This window comes from Populus euphratica, unplaced genomic scaffold (assembly GCF_000495115.2).
Source record: "Populus euphratica unplaced genomic scaffold, PopEup_1.0 scaffold591.1, whole genome shotgun sequence".
NCBI lineage: Eukaryota > Viridiplantae > Streptophyta > Magnoliopsida > Malpighiales > Salicaceae > Populus > Populus euphratica.
In genome coordinates this window covers 139,257-154,257 of record NW_011500374.1, presented here as the reverse complement: position 1 = coordinate 154,257, position 15,001 = coordinate 139,257, and the positions used below count along the sequence as shown (strand labels likewise).

Sequence of the window (15,001 nt, the reverse complement as noted above, 5' to 3'; positions counted from 1 at the left end):
AATATAAAAAAAGATTTAGGTGTTGTAAATATGATTTTATAGCAAAACAATAAATAAACTGTATGAGAATTAATTTTATATAAATTGGCCGACTTGATAAATTCAGGACAAACACATTATTAATAAAAACATAATTTAATTAAGATTATTTAAAAAAATTATTGAAATAATAATATATTAGATCAATTTAGATTAATGTGGGTTAATCTGTTAAATTTACTTCTCAGGTCGTTAGATCTTAATATGCCTATAAAAAATAAAAAATTATATTAAACTTAATTTTTAATTAAATTAATATTAAATATTAAAAAAATAGGCTCAAAAAAAGTAGAAACTATAACTTTACTCAACCCCATGTTTTTTCCATAATTTAAGATAAAAAAATATATTGAAAATAAACACATTTAAAAAAGTTTAATCAATTTAAAAATATCTTCAACCATATACCGTACCATAACATAAAATGGAGAAAATATTCTCAAAGGAATATACATTACTCCAAGTATAAATTGTGTGGGAAAAAATGATGGAGAAGTGTGGTTGAAAAAATAGTATGTATAATTTGGTCTTTTCATCTTCCCGAACAGGTACCCGGGGGGTGTGACGGGGAGGAGAGGAACTCCAGGAAAGCTGAAAATGGCTTTTCACCGACCTTCCGAAATCCATAAACCCAAGCTCATTGTTGCCCTTCCAAAACAATCGTTCAAGTTCTCTTTCTAGTTTAGAAAATTACCCACCAAAAAAAAAAAACAACATTTCGTTCTTTCTCTTTCTTTAATTACTTCCTTCATCCCCCCCTCTCTAGAAAAAAGCCCCCAAACCGGACAAACCCAGCAGCTCTCTCTCTATGTGTTTGTTGGGCTTGGCTGAGCTACATTGTTCTGCAATGGCTGCTTTTTTATGTGGTGACCAAGCTGCCCTTGGTCACCATGGGGTGCCCTCTTCCTCTGCCTTCGTTAATCAAGGGTCATTTTGGCGCTTTCATAAATAGAGAGAAGAGACCCAGTTACAATGTAGGTGCTTAAAGGGCAGACAGGATGGAGCCAGGCAAATATATATACATTGTTTTCTTCTCTAAAAAAAAAAAAGCGAAAAAAAAAAGAGAGACTCACATCCCTCTGTTTTTTTTTTATTATTATTATTATCATTGTTCTTGTTTTTATTTCTTTCTTCAATTTTTTTGAAGGAAGACGAGGAGGGGGGAGAAAGGAGAAGCATATGATTTTTCATCAATGATGGGTTTTTTTTTTTTTGTTAACTCACATCAGAATGCAGAGGAGATAGAAAATGGAAGCATTTTGATGCCATTTCTTTAACATGTATGTAAGGCTAAAATGTTGCTGTTACTCATTTTAATATTTATCGGAAATGATCATTATTGGAAATTATGCATGTTTTTCCCTAATTTTCCATACATTTTCCAGTTCTTTCTATATTCATCATTTTGGTTGATTCTTTTATTTTTTATTTTGGTTTTAATCTAGTATTTGTAGTAGCCATGAATGGGGATTGTTATTATGTTGGTGACTTTTTTTTTTCATTCTGTCCCGCCCTTTCCTATTTAAGCAAGGAATTTATGGAGTCTGAGATGAGATCCTGGAAATACTTGATAGCAGAACAGTTTTTAACTGCTTATATGGCTTTTGATGAGTTCTTGAGCCTTCAAGTTTATTTCTATATGCTTTCATTTTATGTGGTCCATAGATGTTTCTAAGTGGATGAACTTGAATTTTTCTTTCTTGTAATTTTCTGAGTGATTGGATATTCCGATTGGCTCTCTTATTAGTTTAAGGTGAAATAATTAGTGGAACAATTCTTACATCACTTGCCACACTTGAATTGGTATTTGATTAGTTATGTGATTTTAATTTATGTATATTTTGACAAAAAAGTTTTGGACTGATAGTCTTGAGAAACAAGATTTGAATCCTTTTGGAATATGCAATCTTTCAGTTTCAGCATGTCCTGCCATTGTTATGCGCTTAATAGCAGTTCTCTACATATAGTTCTTAAATGAATGTGTATAATGGTTAAAAGTTTCGCTAGTTTCTGGTCTTTATATGAGCTCTAACTCATGCAAAGAAATGTTTTGTGCTTCAAGCGTATTGCTTACTGCTCTTTCATGCTGACAGAAGGCTAAGAAAACAGTGCTTGTACACAAAACATTGGATTGAAAACATTTTGAATTTTCTTAATAATTTTACCTTCGCTCCGGGGGAACAATGCAACTTATATCTGATTCCCTTGTATTCTGTTTGCAAACTAAGAAGTGGCTATGATATGCATAGCTTTTTTCACGTTGCATGAGTGATTTGCTTCATATTGTGCCATGATTAGTCATGCACCTCTTAAGTCTCTATATTTGCTTCATATTGTGCCATGATTAGTTATGTACCTCTTAAGTCTCTATATTTTTCCTATTTTATTTGGTTTCTCTTATTGTTTTGATCCCTTTTTTTTTTTTTTTCTGTCTGAGCTCAGCAATTCTTGAACCGCTTGCATTTTTTTTATTACTCACTAAATGTTCATTTATGGTTAAACAACCACTTGGAAGTTTAAATTGTCGGAGAGAGGATGTTGTTCAGTAGAATGCCATGCTTCTTTATCATAGTTTTAACTTTTGGAATTGATAGTGTTTTAGTTTGATGTAAATACAAGACCTGCTGTTTCGAAGTTATAGTGAACTTCCTACTATGACCATCTTCTTTAAGCAGTGTGTAATTTTATAGGGTGAGTGAATCATTCTCTATTTCTTGTAGAATCGAGCATGAACCTGGCGTTAGTTTTTATAATCTCTCTTTTTGTTAGGGCATGAGGTTCAGATATGAATATCTGTCTGTCCTCGGAACATTTACTTACAGGACAGGGCTTGGATTTTCATTTTTCGTTGCTCTCCATGTAGACAATAAACCTACTCTTTTTGACACAAGACATAACACTTTCTGGTTTGTTATGACATCTGACAGAACATGATTTCTGTTTTCTGATATTTTGGATTGACCTGTTTGATATGTTCATTATTCGAACTTTTTTTTTAGATTTTTTTATTTTTTGGGGTCTTTCAAGCTTTGGTTTGTTGCTTATTGGAAGCAAATATACTTTATTTTATGAGATGTTACATGCACTCCTGTTTGACATAGCCATCATGTTTGCAATATGGGAGGATATTTCTTTCTTGATGCTCATGGTTGGGTAGCAATGCCATGTGTCCTCCCAGCAGGATGGCAAAAATTTTAGACAAGGTGCGGATTGCTTGTATTCTGTCCCATATTTTGAGCAATTTTCTCTGTTGTAGGGGCAGCGTGACCTTCCGTTAGCCGTTAGCCTTAGCAATCCTAGGTTACCATAGGAATGAATAGAAATGCATGCCATCTCTACAGTGGTTGCTCCTGTGGTTTGAGGAATTTGTCGATTTGAATGTTAGTGCTTAAAGAAGAGAATGCAATTGGCTCGTCGTTGTCTTCATTCATCTGTGCTGTTAATACTTGTGGTTTTTCACAAATTTCTATTTTTTCCATGGTTACAAAGAACTAGGTCAAACCAGCTCAAAAGTTGTTTCAGTTTTTTTTTTAATAAAAAAATCTAAAACAATGTTGCTTTAATTAAAAAAATTGATAGGGTCGATAGGTTTATCTTAAGTCTTATAAGTTATAACACTGATTTGAGCCCATCATTTTCTAAAAATTAATTAGTCTACAAGATTTATTTTATTTACAATATGATCCTTGCGTGGATGTTTTCTGTTGTATTTTTTTTAATGCAAATTAGTCCTTATGATAAGTTTTTTGCAATAAATTAGTGAATGATTACTTTTAATCATGTAATAATGGTTGAGTCATGTAATTTTGTTCTTTTTACGTAATGCCACTATCACTTCTGTTGTGATAAATTATTGCAATTGTAAGTGTACAGTCCATTGTAATTTTGAGAATTAGATAACCTAATTTTAAAATATAATCGATTATTATATCATGCAAAATATATTGTTAGTGGTAATGAACTAGAGGGCGCTTGTCGTCAATAACTTATTAATTGAATTCTCTTAGAATTTTAAAGTTTTATTCCCATGTATATGGTTATTATTTTGATGATGATAATAGTTTTCTTGAATTTTGATAGTGTTTATGGATTCTTCTACTAATTAGATGGAGGGAATATATTGCTTGGAAATTATTAAATTTTACTTCACCGGATGATTTATTTGTATTATTTTACAGGTCAAATAATTTTTTTAAGAAAAATCAAAAATATTTTCAGAAGGAAAAAAATTAAATAGAGTAAAGCTTGATTTGGTGGTATCTAATTAAGTTGACAAGTTTAAAAGCAACATGAATAATCAGAAAATAAACGGGAGGTTGAATAAAAAATTTCAATCTAATTGTTTTTTTTAAATACTAAGACAGACAATATATCGGATTAATCAAAGTTAATATGTAAAATTCATTACTCGAGTTATAAAATCATGATAATTTCATAAAATACAAATAAATAAATTAAAGTTCAATTCTCAATCAATTTAATGTTGAAGATTAACATTGAAAAAAACAATTAAAAAAACCTGAGTTAATTTACAAAATTTAGATTATAAAACTGGGATAACATAATTGAAAGTAAATTAAAATAAATTATAAAAGTTAAATTCTCAATAAATTTAACAATTAATGATAAAATTGTAAAACAAATCAATTAAAATAACAAAGAAAAAAGACTTCAAATTAACTTGGTTTAACTTGCAAAACCTTTAACTTAGGCCATAAGACTATGATGATTTTTATAGAAAGCTAATTGAAATATATTATGAAACATAATTCTTAATCAACTCAAATAGTAAAAAATAAAATTGAAAACAAAATAAAGTTTAAAAAAAACATGAAAAAACCAAAGTTAATTAGGTTAATTTAAAATTCGTGACTCTAGTTATAAAACTATAATAATCTTATAAAAAGAAAATTAAAATAAATTATAAAATTTAATTTTTAATAAATTTAATATTAAAAAATATAATTAAAAAAATTAAAAACTTAAGAAAGAAAGAAAGAAAATGTTTGCTATAAACAGAACTTTATTAGGAGGGGAAGAATGGTTTCCTCTTATTACTTAGTTCTTCTTAACATTTTGTGTGTATATATTAAAATAGTTATTTTAAAAAACTTAATGGTTGCTAGACGAAGATTCATGAAAAAAAGCTATCCACCTCAAATCTTAACATTGTTAATGGTCATTAGATGATGGATAACTTTTTTGTCAAACCATGAAAACTTCCATTGTCATTAAACCATAGAGATCTTTGTGTATAAGAGACTTACTCTAACTCTCCTAACATTTATTTCCTAGACAAGGACAAGCCTCTTCTATTCTTAATTAATGGTTGGACTCGCTGCCCATTTATTTCCTTCATATAAACACCATGTTGTCGATCTTTTCACCATTATGTGCTTGTCTATATAGCAGCTCTTTATGCATAATTGATTGATACTTAAAAGTATATTTTTATTAAGGTTTTATATCATCATTTTACACTTAAAGTATCAATAACTCCTTAACTAAAACATGTTTTATAATAACGTATCTAATAATATAAGATACCTTTAATTTGTGGTAAATGTTCATTTTAAATGTAGGCCTATCACATAAATAAAAGGATTGATTAATGAATTTAAGAACTGAAATTAAAAGGACAAAGAGATGGCTAAACTCCGAAAAGAGATGTCGGTGTAGTCCATACCGGAATACTATTTGGTAATTGGGTCATATCTGGAGTTGTAGATCTCATATTTAGGTTTAATTTATATGGATGGAAAGGTAAGACATAGGCCTACAACTTTCATATGGAGTCCAAGATCTAAAAAGGCCATTTTTAAGTCCAAATTAGAACAACAACAAAGAAGTTTGAATCTGTCTTCCAGCCCGAGCACTGTTCAGTGTTTAACCCATATCTGGAGTTCTAGAAGTTCAAATGAGCTGAATTGTTTACATAAGATAGTTGAGACAATTTCCTACAACTTTCATGTTTTCAAGTGGTTCCAATTTTGACGTTATCAATGACGTTTTCGGCAGACAAGAGAAGATAAAGATTGTCATCAAGTCAAGAGTTGGTCATCCACTCATCAATTAGTCATCAAAACAATAGTTCTCAATTTTGGCCTATAAAAGGAGGCATTTGATATCCATTTAGGCATCTTGGTTTCCAGATCAAGATCATGCTCTTGTTTAGCACGCATAAAGGAATGACCATCCTCTTTTGGGCACGCTTAAAGGAATGACTAACTTTTCTTGGCATGCCTAAGTGAATGAAGTAATGTGGATTTGACGAACATGCTAGATCCAAGGTACTTGAACTTGATATTTAGTCAAGTCCAAGATAATGTATGTCTGACAAACAGCTCAAACCTAGGGCGTTTAGACTTAGTAGTCCGTGTGTCCAAGATAACATGAGTCTGGTAAACATATTAGACTCAAGGTACTTGGACTTACCATTTAGCCAAGTCCAAGGCAACGACCATGCTCCTTTGACATGTCTAAAAGAATAAACATCCTCCCTTAGCATGTTCAAGGGAATAATCACATCCTCTATTGACATGCCCAAGAGAATGGCCATGCTCTCTTGGACACGCCTATAGGGATGACCCTCCTCCCATAAATCTAGTTTAGAAGAAGAGCTTAGTTACATTTAACATCTTAGACCCTAATCTCCTTATACTTTTTAGGTGTATAAAAATCACATACTATATTTCTATCAAACATTAATATAGATATAAGAGATATATTATTCCTCGTTAAATGCTATTAGGATAAAATTACATTCCAAACCCTTCTCTTCATAAAAGACAATACTTATGAGATATAAATACATCATAAGACCTTCAAATCAAAAAATTATAATTTTCATTCTATATTGCATATATATTTTCAAAGTATTTATTTCTAAAATATTATTATATTTTTTCTCTTAAAAAATGTTTCTTAAGCACTAAAGAGTCTCACCTCTATTAAAGAAGATCTTTTACAAGTATTACCATAATTCATTTTAGATTACTATGCACTAAGTATTTGCTATCAACACTTTTGTTAAGAATAATAGATGAGATTAGTTGAATCAATTGATTAATACATTATTCAATCCAAAAATTTTATTTCTAAATTATTTGAAATTTTCAAAGTTTTTGGGTTTTTGAGTTTTTTATTTAAAAGTATGATTGCAAATTTTATAAAAATACAGATACATTGAGAAAGTTTCCTGAATTAAAAAGAACACCCTAATATGAGAGGGTTTTTAAAAACTATCACATCCAAAGTAAATGGGGTCTTGAATAAATCTTCACATATATTTTCTATTCATGCCATAAAACTAGGTTTTAGCAAACAAAATACACATATTATCATACTAATCTAATTATAGAATACATTACAATTTGAAAATACCTAAACATAAATACCATTGTCTCCCATCTTCTGATTTATAAAATTTTTATTTTCCCTTAGATTTTGGATAGACGAATTATTTTACGTAATATTTTTTCTTCAATAGGTTCATATATTTTTAATATATTTATTATATCCTCATATAGTATTCAATTATTTATTCATTTATCAATTAATTTTTTTATTTAAAATGACATAATTATATATATTTTTTGTTTTGAAAATATCCTTAAGCTTACCAAAATATAATTTTAAGTTTTTTAAAAACTTAAAATTTTATTTCTTAAAATTTATGGTTAAATAATTTTGAAGTTTTATCATTTTTTTAAACATTTTGAGAAATGTTGCTATCATATCCTCAATAACTACTCTTGAACATTTTTAAAATTAAAATTAAAACAATGTTAATTTGGATAAACAATTCAATATATATATATATATATATATATATAATTTAATTTTTAATTAAGACAGTTATTCACGTATATTACAGTTAAACATTTCCACCCTGTTTTTTCCCCTTTTATAATGTATGAAAATCTATATGGAACTTAGGATATTATAAGTTATAACACCATGATATGCATAATATTGTTTTAATTCTCTCTTGTGCTAATAAAATATATTTCTATTATTATTATTATTATTATTATTATAATTATTATAGGAGTCCTTGTGTGTGGGTTTTGCATCTCCTGAATAAAAAATAAGATTTTATGTTCCGAATTCTTAGTTTATAAAAATAAAATTTATTTTATATGCTTTAAAATAAATAACAAAAGAATAACTAAATTATAAGTCTATAACTCATATTTTACACTAAAAACTACTGAAGTAGTTACGATGTCGTTTAATAGAATCATAAATTGTTGTTAAACCTTCAAAACAGCAATCTCTGCTCCATCGGCATTCCTTAAAACCCATACAAATGGGTTCTATCTGCAGAGCATCAAAAACCCTAAAATCACAAAAATACCTCTCTCTAATACACGCATATTCCAATTTCCCTCCATTCTCTTCTACATTCACATTAAACGACAGCCGTCTTGGAGTAGCCCATGACTTCTGCTCCAATTCGCGCCAAAACAGCATCGATTTGGCCCAGTACTCACCTGAGAGAATCAGAAACTTCTCTATTATTGCTCACGTTGACCATGGAAAGTCAACTCTTGCCGACCGGCTTTTGGAGCTCACTGGGACTATTAAAAGAGGGCATGGCCAGCCTCAGTACCTCGATAAATTGCAGGTCTCTTCTTATTGGTTTAGTGCTGTTTTAAGTGAAGTATGAATTGGGTTTTTGTTAGATTTTGTTTTTGCATCTAAAGCCTAGTCTTTACTTAGGACCCCATTTATGAATTTTGCTGTTTTTGTAAGTAGATTTTAGGACCCAATTTAGTAAATTAATTTTTTATTTTTTATTTCAATGGGTTTTCATGCTGCGCATTCCTTGTTTTAAGAGAAACAAGAATTATGGATTTTTCTGTTACTTACAAGCATTATTTTTCAGGACCCTATTTAGTAGTGATGTTGATTTGATGGGTTGTGTTATAGACGAAGTGATAATTGTTGTTAAATATTAGCTAGAAAAAAATAGAAAGGAAATGCGGGCGTGTATGTGATGGAATTTTGATTATCTTAGGTGGAGAGAGAAAGGGGAATAACTGTTAAAGCACAGACAGCTACTATGTTCCACAAGTACAACCATAATGGCGCAAACATTAAGGATGCAGACAAAGCAACGACATATCTACTAAATTTAATTGACACTCCTGGTCATGTTGATTTTAGTTATGAAGTATCCAGATCCTTGGCTGCTTGCCAGGGTGCGCTTTTGGTTGTTGATGCTGTTCAAGGTGTTCAGGCTCAAACCGTGGCTAATTTCTATCTTGCTTTTGAATCTAACCTTGCTATAATACCTGTCATTAACAAAATTGACCAGCCAACTGCTGATCCTGAACGCGTCAAAGCTCAACTAAAATCAATGTTTGATCTTGAACCCAGTGATTGTCTTTTGACATCTGCCAAAACAGGGCTGGGCCTCGAGCAAGTTCTTCCCAGTGTAATAGATCGGATACCTCCTCCTTCTGGGAATACTAGTTCACCTTTGCGTATGCTTTTGTTGGATTCTTACTATGATGAATACAAAGGAGTGATTTGCCATGTTGCCATTGTGGATGGTGTGCTGCGCAAAGGTGATAAGATTTCATCTGCAGCAACTGGTCATACATATGAAGTTGCAGATGTAGGGATCATGCATCCTGAACTAACTCCAACCGGAGTTCTTCTAACTGGACAAGTGGGGTATATTGTTAGTGGCATGAGATCAACCAAAGAAGCACGTGTTGGAGACACCCTACATCATAGTCGATTCAATGTAGAATCTCTACCAGGTATTTCCAGTCCAACTCCTTTTTTTTCCTTGAACTGATGCTTACTGATGCTTTTGAACCACAGCTAGAAACTTTAAGCAAGCTCCTTATTTATGTTAATAGATTTCAGTTGAAGCCTTTGCAAAACTCTTAGCATCTTAACAAATTCATGATGATAACCTTTACAAAACTATTTGTTTCATAGACAGAGACTTGGAGAATTCCCCATCTGCTAGTATGATGATGCCTGCATGATTTTAGACAGCTCTATTTTATTAGAAGATCTAGTTTGTAGATCACTTTATGTGAGGTAAGGGAGACAAAGTAACATTAACGTGCACTTGTATGTAAATACAGTGTGAGATCTTGTCCTGTCACCAGATAATTGGTAAGATAGAAATTTGCAGCATTACAAGTTACTTTAAACCACAAGAAAACTATGGCGGTTGATGTGTATGTTTGAGTTTGAGACACCATATATTGGTTTCATACTTTTAGTAGACATGTATGGGAATTTGTGCAATTCATGGCGCTGCTGAAATTCAAATTCTGTTATGTCTATTCTAAATCCTAATATCCTTTCTTTTGTGTATTCTTTTCAAAAAATGTAGGTTTTAAGCCTGCAAAACATATGGTGTTTTCTGGTCTCTATCCAGCAGATGGATCCGATTTTGATGCACTAAACCATGCTATAGAGAGACTGACATGCAATGATGCCAGTGTCTCTGTTACAAAAGAGAGCAGTTCTGCACTTGGTCTTGGTTTTAGGTGGGCTTCCACCATCGACTGGTAGCTTTTTAACTAAAACCATGGTGTTTCTTTAGTTTCATCATTATGATTATTGATTCTTATCTGCAGATGTGGTTTCTTAGGTTTACTTCACATGGATGTTTTCCATCAGCGTCTTGAACAAGTGAGGATTCCATCTGTTCTGTCTCTACATTAGACAATTTAAGCTGGCATAAAACTATTCTCACTGAACATATGCATTGCCTCAGAGCAAAATGTTTGGAAAATTATTCTCATAATAACAATATCCAATTATCAATGTTAACAGGAACATGGAGCTCATGTCATTTCTACAGTTCCAACTGTTCCATATATTTTTGAGTATTCTGATGGAAGGTATGCTTTCTGATCTTACCTCTGTAATTTTGCCTTCACATGTGCTTATTGAACGATATACTTGGTGACTTTGCTAGCAAAGTACAAGTTCAGAATCCAGCTATGTTACCCTCTAACCCCAATAAACGAGTTACAGCTAGCTGGGAGCCTACAGTCATAGCTACAATTATTATCCCTAGTGAGTAAGTTCTCATAATCCCTTTGCACAATTACTTATTATTCCGTATCATCTATAGTACTTATTCATTAGGCTGTCACTGGATTGAGTAAGGTATGTGGGGCCTGTCATTACCCTTTGCTCTGAACGGAGAGGGCAGCAGTTGGAGTATTCATTTGTGGACAGGTAATTTTCCGGGCTTGACAAACTTTAGCAGTGGATTATCATGGGCAGTCACAGTAATATATAGAGTTTGGAGTAATTTCTGTGCTATACTGTATGTTTACCATGTAGAATGTGAAGTTGATTACTGTTTTCTATTGCATGTTTTCATTTTATAAGCCAATCCACCATTCACATTATTGATCCTTTATGCACAGCCAACGAGCCTTTATGAAGTATCGACTACCCTTGAGGGAAATTGTTGTTGATTTTTACAATGAGCTAAAGAGTATCACATCAGGATATGCATCATTCGACTATGAGGATTCAGAGTATGTATTCTCTTTCTCTCTCTAACACGCGCGCTTGTGCGCTCATGCGTGCATAAGTGCTCATGCCTACCGAGACAGAATTTTTTCATACTAAATACTGATGCCCATCAAATAGATGTGATTTGATGGTTAGTGACTCGGTGTTCCAAAGAAGTTCTGTGACTTTTTCTATCTCTTGTTATTTGTCAAAATAACTGATTGTCATCAACGGAATCCGAAAGAGAGGGATTTGAACCCTTGGTATGCATAACTCGTACAACGGATTAGCAATCTGAGGCTTTAGTCCACTCAGCCATCTCTTCCAATTGAGAAAAGATAATTCCTATGTTACATTACACAACAATACACAAATAGGGCTTGAAAAAAAGTCCTTCTATACTTTCTTTCTTTTTTTTTACCCTTTTTTTACTATTTTTTATCTTTTTTATTACTTTATATTACTATATTATTATTTTTAAATTACTATATTATTATTTTTAAATTACTATATTATTATTTTTATATTACTATATTATTATTTTTATATTACTATATTATTATTATATTACTCTTAATATATTAATATTCTAATTAGTATTATTTAGTATTCTAGTAATTTACTATTTAATTACTATTAATTAATTAATTACTATTAAATTAATATTATATTAATAATATATTATTCTATTAATTATTATAATTATTAATATTTGAATTTTAATAAAATATTCTAATTTTAATATTAGAAATTAGAATTCTATATTTTTTTAATCTATTCTTTATTTTTATCTCTTGTTATTTGTCAAAATAACTGATTTTGGCTACTAAAGTATATTTCCTTTGTGATTCAACCATTACCATGGAATCAGCGAATGTAAAATGTCTTCTATATGTTCTATTTTATGGTTTTAACACTGGCCACCTAATATTTGGATTCTTATAACAACAATATAGGTGATTGAAACGGCAGAGATAGAGGGCAGTGATTTCCAACTTTATTGTGCAACTTTGGGACCATCTTCCTTTTCTTATCTTTTGATTGGTGTCATCAACAGTTATCAAGAATCTGATTTGGTGAAACTCGACATTGTCTTAAATGGACAATCAGTCGATGCTATGGCAACTATCGTTCATAAACTGAAGGCACAACGTGTCGGTCGGGAACTGGTGGAGAAACTGAAGAAATTTATAGACAGGTATTTAATCTAATTTAACTTTGTGGGTCTGGTGCTATAGTTTCTTCTTTACCAACCATTTCCAGACAATCTTGTTTTAAACAGGCAAATGTTTGAGATAACAATCCAAGCTGCAATTGGAGCAAAAGTTATTGCAAGGGAGACGTAAGTCATCTGTGCCACTGCTTCCTGTTAAGTTTTTTCTTTTCAGTTCCTGGTAATCTCTGTTCATTATAAAACTAGTATTTGATATAACATTTCTGTGGTACTTAGTTCTGAAGTGGTTAATTGATTTTCTCTCCCTGTTCGCAAATCAGTAGATACTGCAGTGACTTTTTAATATCAGCATTATTTAATATTCACCGCTCAACCAAACCTCTCCATATTGCTCCTTAGGATTTCGGCCATGCGAAAGAATGTCCTTGCAAAGTGTTATGGTGGGGATGTTACTCGAAAGAGAAAGCTATTGGAAAAACAAAAGGAAGGAAAAAAGCGAATGAAGCGCGTTGGTTCTGTAGATATACCTCAGGAGGCTTTCCATGCACTGTTGAGAGTGTCGTAGAGAAAAATGTCAAATATTGGCCATAGCACAAATCAGTAATGAGATCAAATGGTTTGTGATTGTTTGGTTGACAGTTGGTGTTTGGGGATCCTTTTATAACAAAACTATATCTTGCTAGTCTTTCTAGAGAACCACGGTTTTGATGCAGGCAGCCTTTTCAATTCTAGCGGAACAAACTTATTTGTAAAATGAATGATGAATTTTCAGCCAAATTCGTGCATAATAAAAATTTCAAATGTCCGTTAAGTATGATGTAGGTAAACTCACCTTTCATTCATTTTTTATTCCTTGGTGAAACTGGTATTTCTCAGTACCTATATTGTGCAAATTTCTTAAAATTAGTTATGTATTTGTTGCCGAAATATAAACAGTTCTGTTTTTGGATTTCCATGCTGTCCGTTCAGTAGCTCATCAACAACAATAGTGTCAGTTCTGTTTTTGCCTTTCATATTATGTCGTTCAGTAGCTCATCAACAACAATAGTGTGAGCTGGCCTTTCATATTATGGTTTGTTTGGAGATTTTAGAGATTTAAGGGAGGGAAATAGAGAAGAGAGGGAGAAATATTGCTGCTAAATGATCCTCTGTTCCTAACTGGAGGTGTCTATATTATTCATACTTCATTCTACGCAAGAAAAATGCTATGCATATAAGCAGATGTGGTGAGTGATGAAGTAGTGAATTGTGAATCTCATTGAAATTAATGAGCTTTGCAATTTTTCAGTCATCGATCTGGGATTACGATGATCCAGAAATGAAGTGTGGATGTCATTTGAAGACACGATGGACATCACGGACAAATGATAGCCCAGGTATGAGGTTCCATGCTTGTCAAAAACCTAGGAGAAAAAGCTGTGGCTTCTTTAAGTTTATTGATCCTCCAGACCACACAAATTTATTGTCGGGTTAAAAAGGTCTGATAGGGAGAGCTACTTGAAGCGATTCTCCAACTAGAAGCTAAGAACATGGTTGAAGAACATGGCTTCTTTAGTGTTCATCACGTTGTGTTTGATTGTGCTGTTATCTTGATGAATGAGTGGTGGAAGTGGGATGTAACAAATTTTGGTCATGGATGAAAGAAATGGTTTTTGAATAACCATGAGTATTTCATTAGAATTGCAACAGTTTTTTCATAAAACTAATATCTATTACAGAATCTGAAATCAAAATCTAGAATCCAATTGACATGAAATGGAGGTGAATAGAAAGTAATCTCCCTTTTTTGTTTAGGTTATGAACAATATCAAAGTAACTTATTGTTACTTCGCGAAGCAACAATATTAAACCAAATAATCCTATCTCCTATAAGCATTTGTTGGATCTTCATTAACATATCATAATGAATTACAACCAAGATTCTTCATTCACTTTCAGCTTCATTTTGGTATTTTTATGTTTCTTGTGATTGTGACCGATGGAAATACATCTCTTCTCTTTGTTTTTTAGGCATGATGCATAAACAAAACTATAAATTAATGAATGACGCATATTTACATTGAATTGAAATATGAAATTTGAAATGAACACTTACATTAACCCATGGTTTTGCCTTAATATTATACAATCCGTTTCATGAAATATTATTCTATATTGGGGTAAACTTTCAAGTTAATTGGAGTTTGGAAAGGCTTTGCGATATAAGTTAAAATAGATTGTATAAATTTTATTTAATTCTTTTTGACTTGTGAACTTTTTATTTGGCAATGATTATTTTTCTAG

General features: G+C 31.6%; 1 protein-coding gene and 1 long non-coding RNA gene across 4 annotated transcripts; both read left to right on the top strand.

Moving 5' to 3' along the window:
- Positions 1-730: 730 nt before the first annotated feature.
- On the top strand, positions 731-1,386 carry LOC105114175 (uncharacterized). Its single transcript, XR_840078.1, has 2 exons — positions 731-1,013; positions 1,187-1,386. It is a non-coding gene; the product is annotated as an uncharacterized LOC105114175 (long non-coding RNA).
- A 6,902-nt stretch (positions 1,387-8,288) lies between these two features.
- On the top strand, positions 8,289-13,669 carry LOC105114173 (Small GTP-binding protein). Of its 3 annotated transcripts, none has more exons than XM_011010640.1 (11): positions 8,290-8,668; positions 9,062-9,812; positions 10,403-10,559; positions 10,650-10,704; positions 10,849-10,916; positions 10,994-11,098; positions 11,188-11,259; positions 11,454-11,567; positions 12,602-12,742; positions 12,827-12,938; positions 13,118-13,191. In XM_011010640.1, exons 1-10 carry the CDS (start codon positions 8,351-8,353, stop codon positions 12,888-12,890), a joined length of 1,845 nt encoding a protein of 614 aa, XP_011008942.1. In that variant the 5' UTR covers positions 8,290-8,350; the 3' UTR covers positions 12,891-12,938; positions 13,118-13,191. The 3 variants fall into 3 exon arrangements, with proteins under 3 accessions (XP_011008943.1, XP_011008942.1, XP_011008941.1); XM_011010639.1 differs by having other exon boundaries at positions 8,291-8,668; positions 12,827-12,886; positions 13,118-13,669; XM_011010641.1 differs by lacking the exons at positions 12,602-12,742; positions 12,827-12,938; positions 13,118-13,191 and adding an exon at positions 12,501-12,595 and having other exon boundaries at positions 8,289-8,668.
- The last annotated feature ends 1,332 nt before the right edge of the window (positions 13,670-15,001 follow it).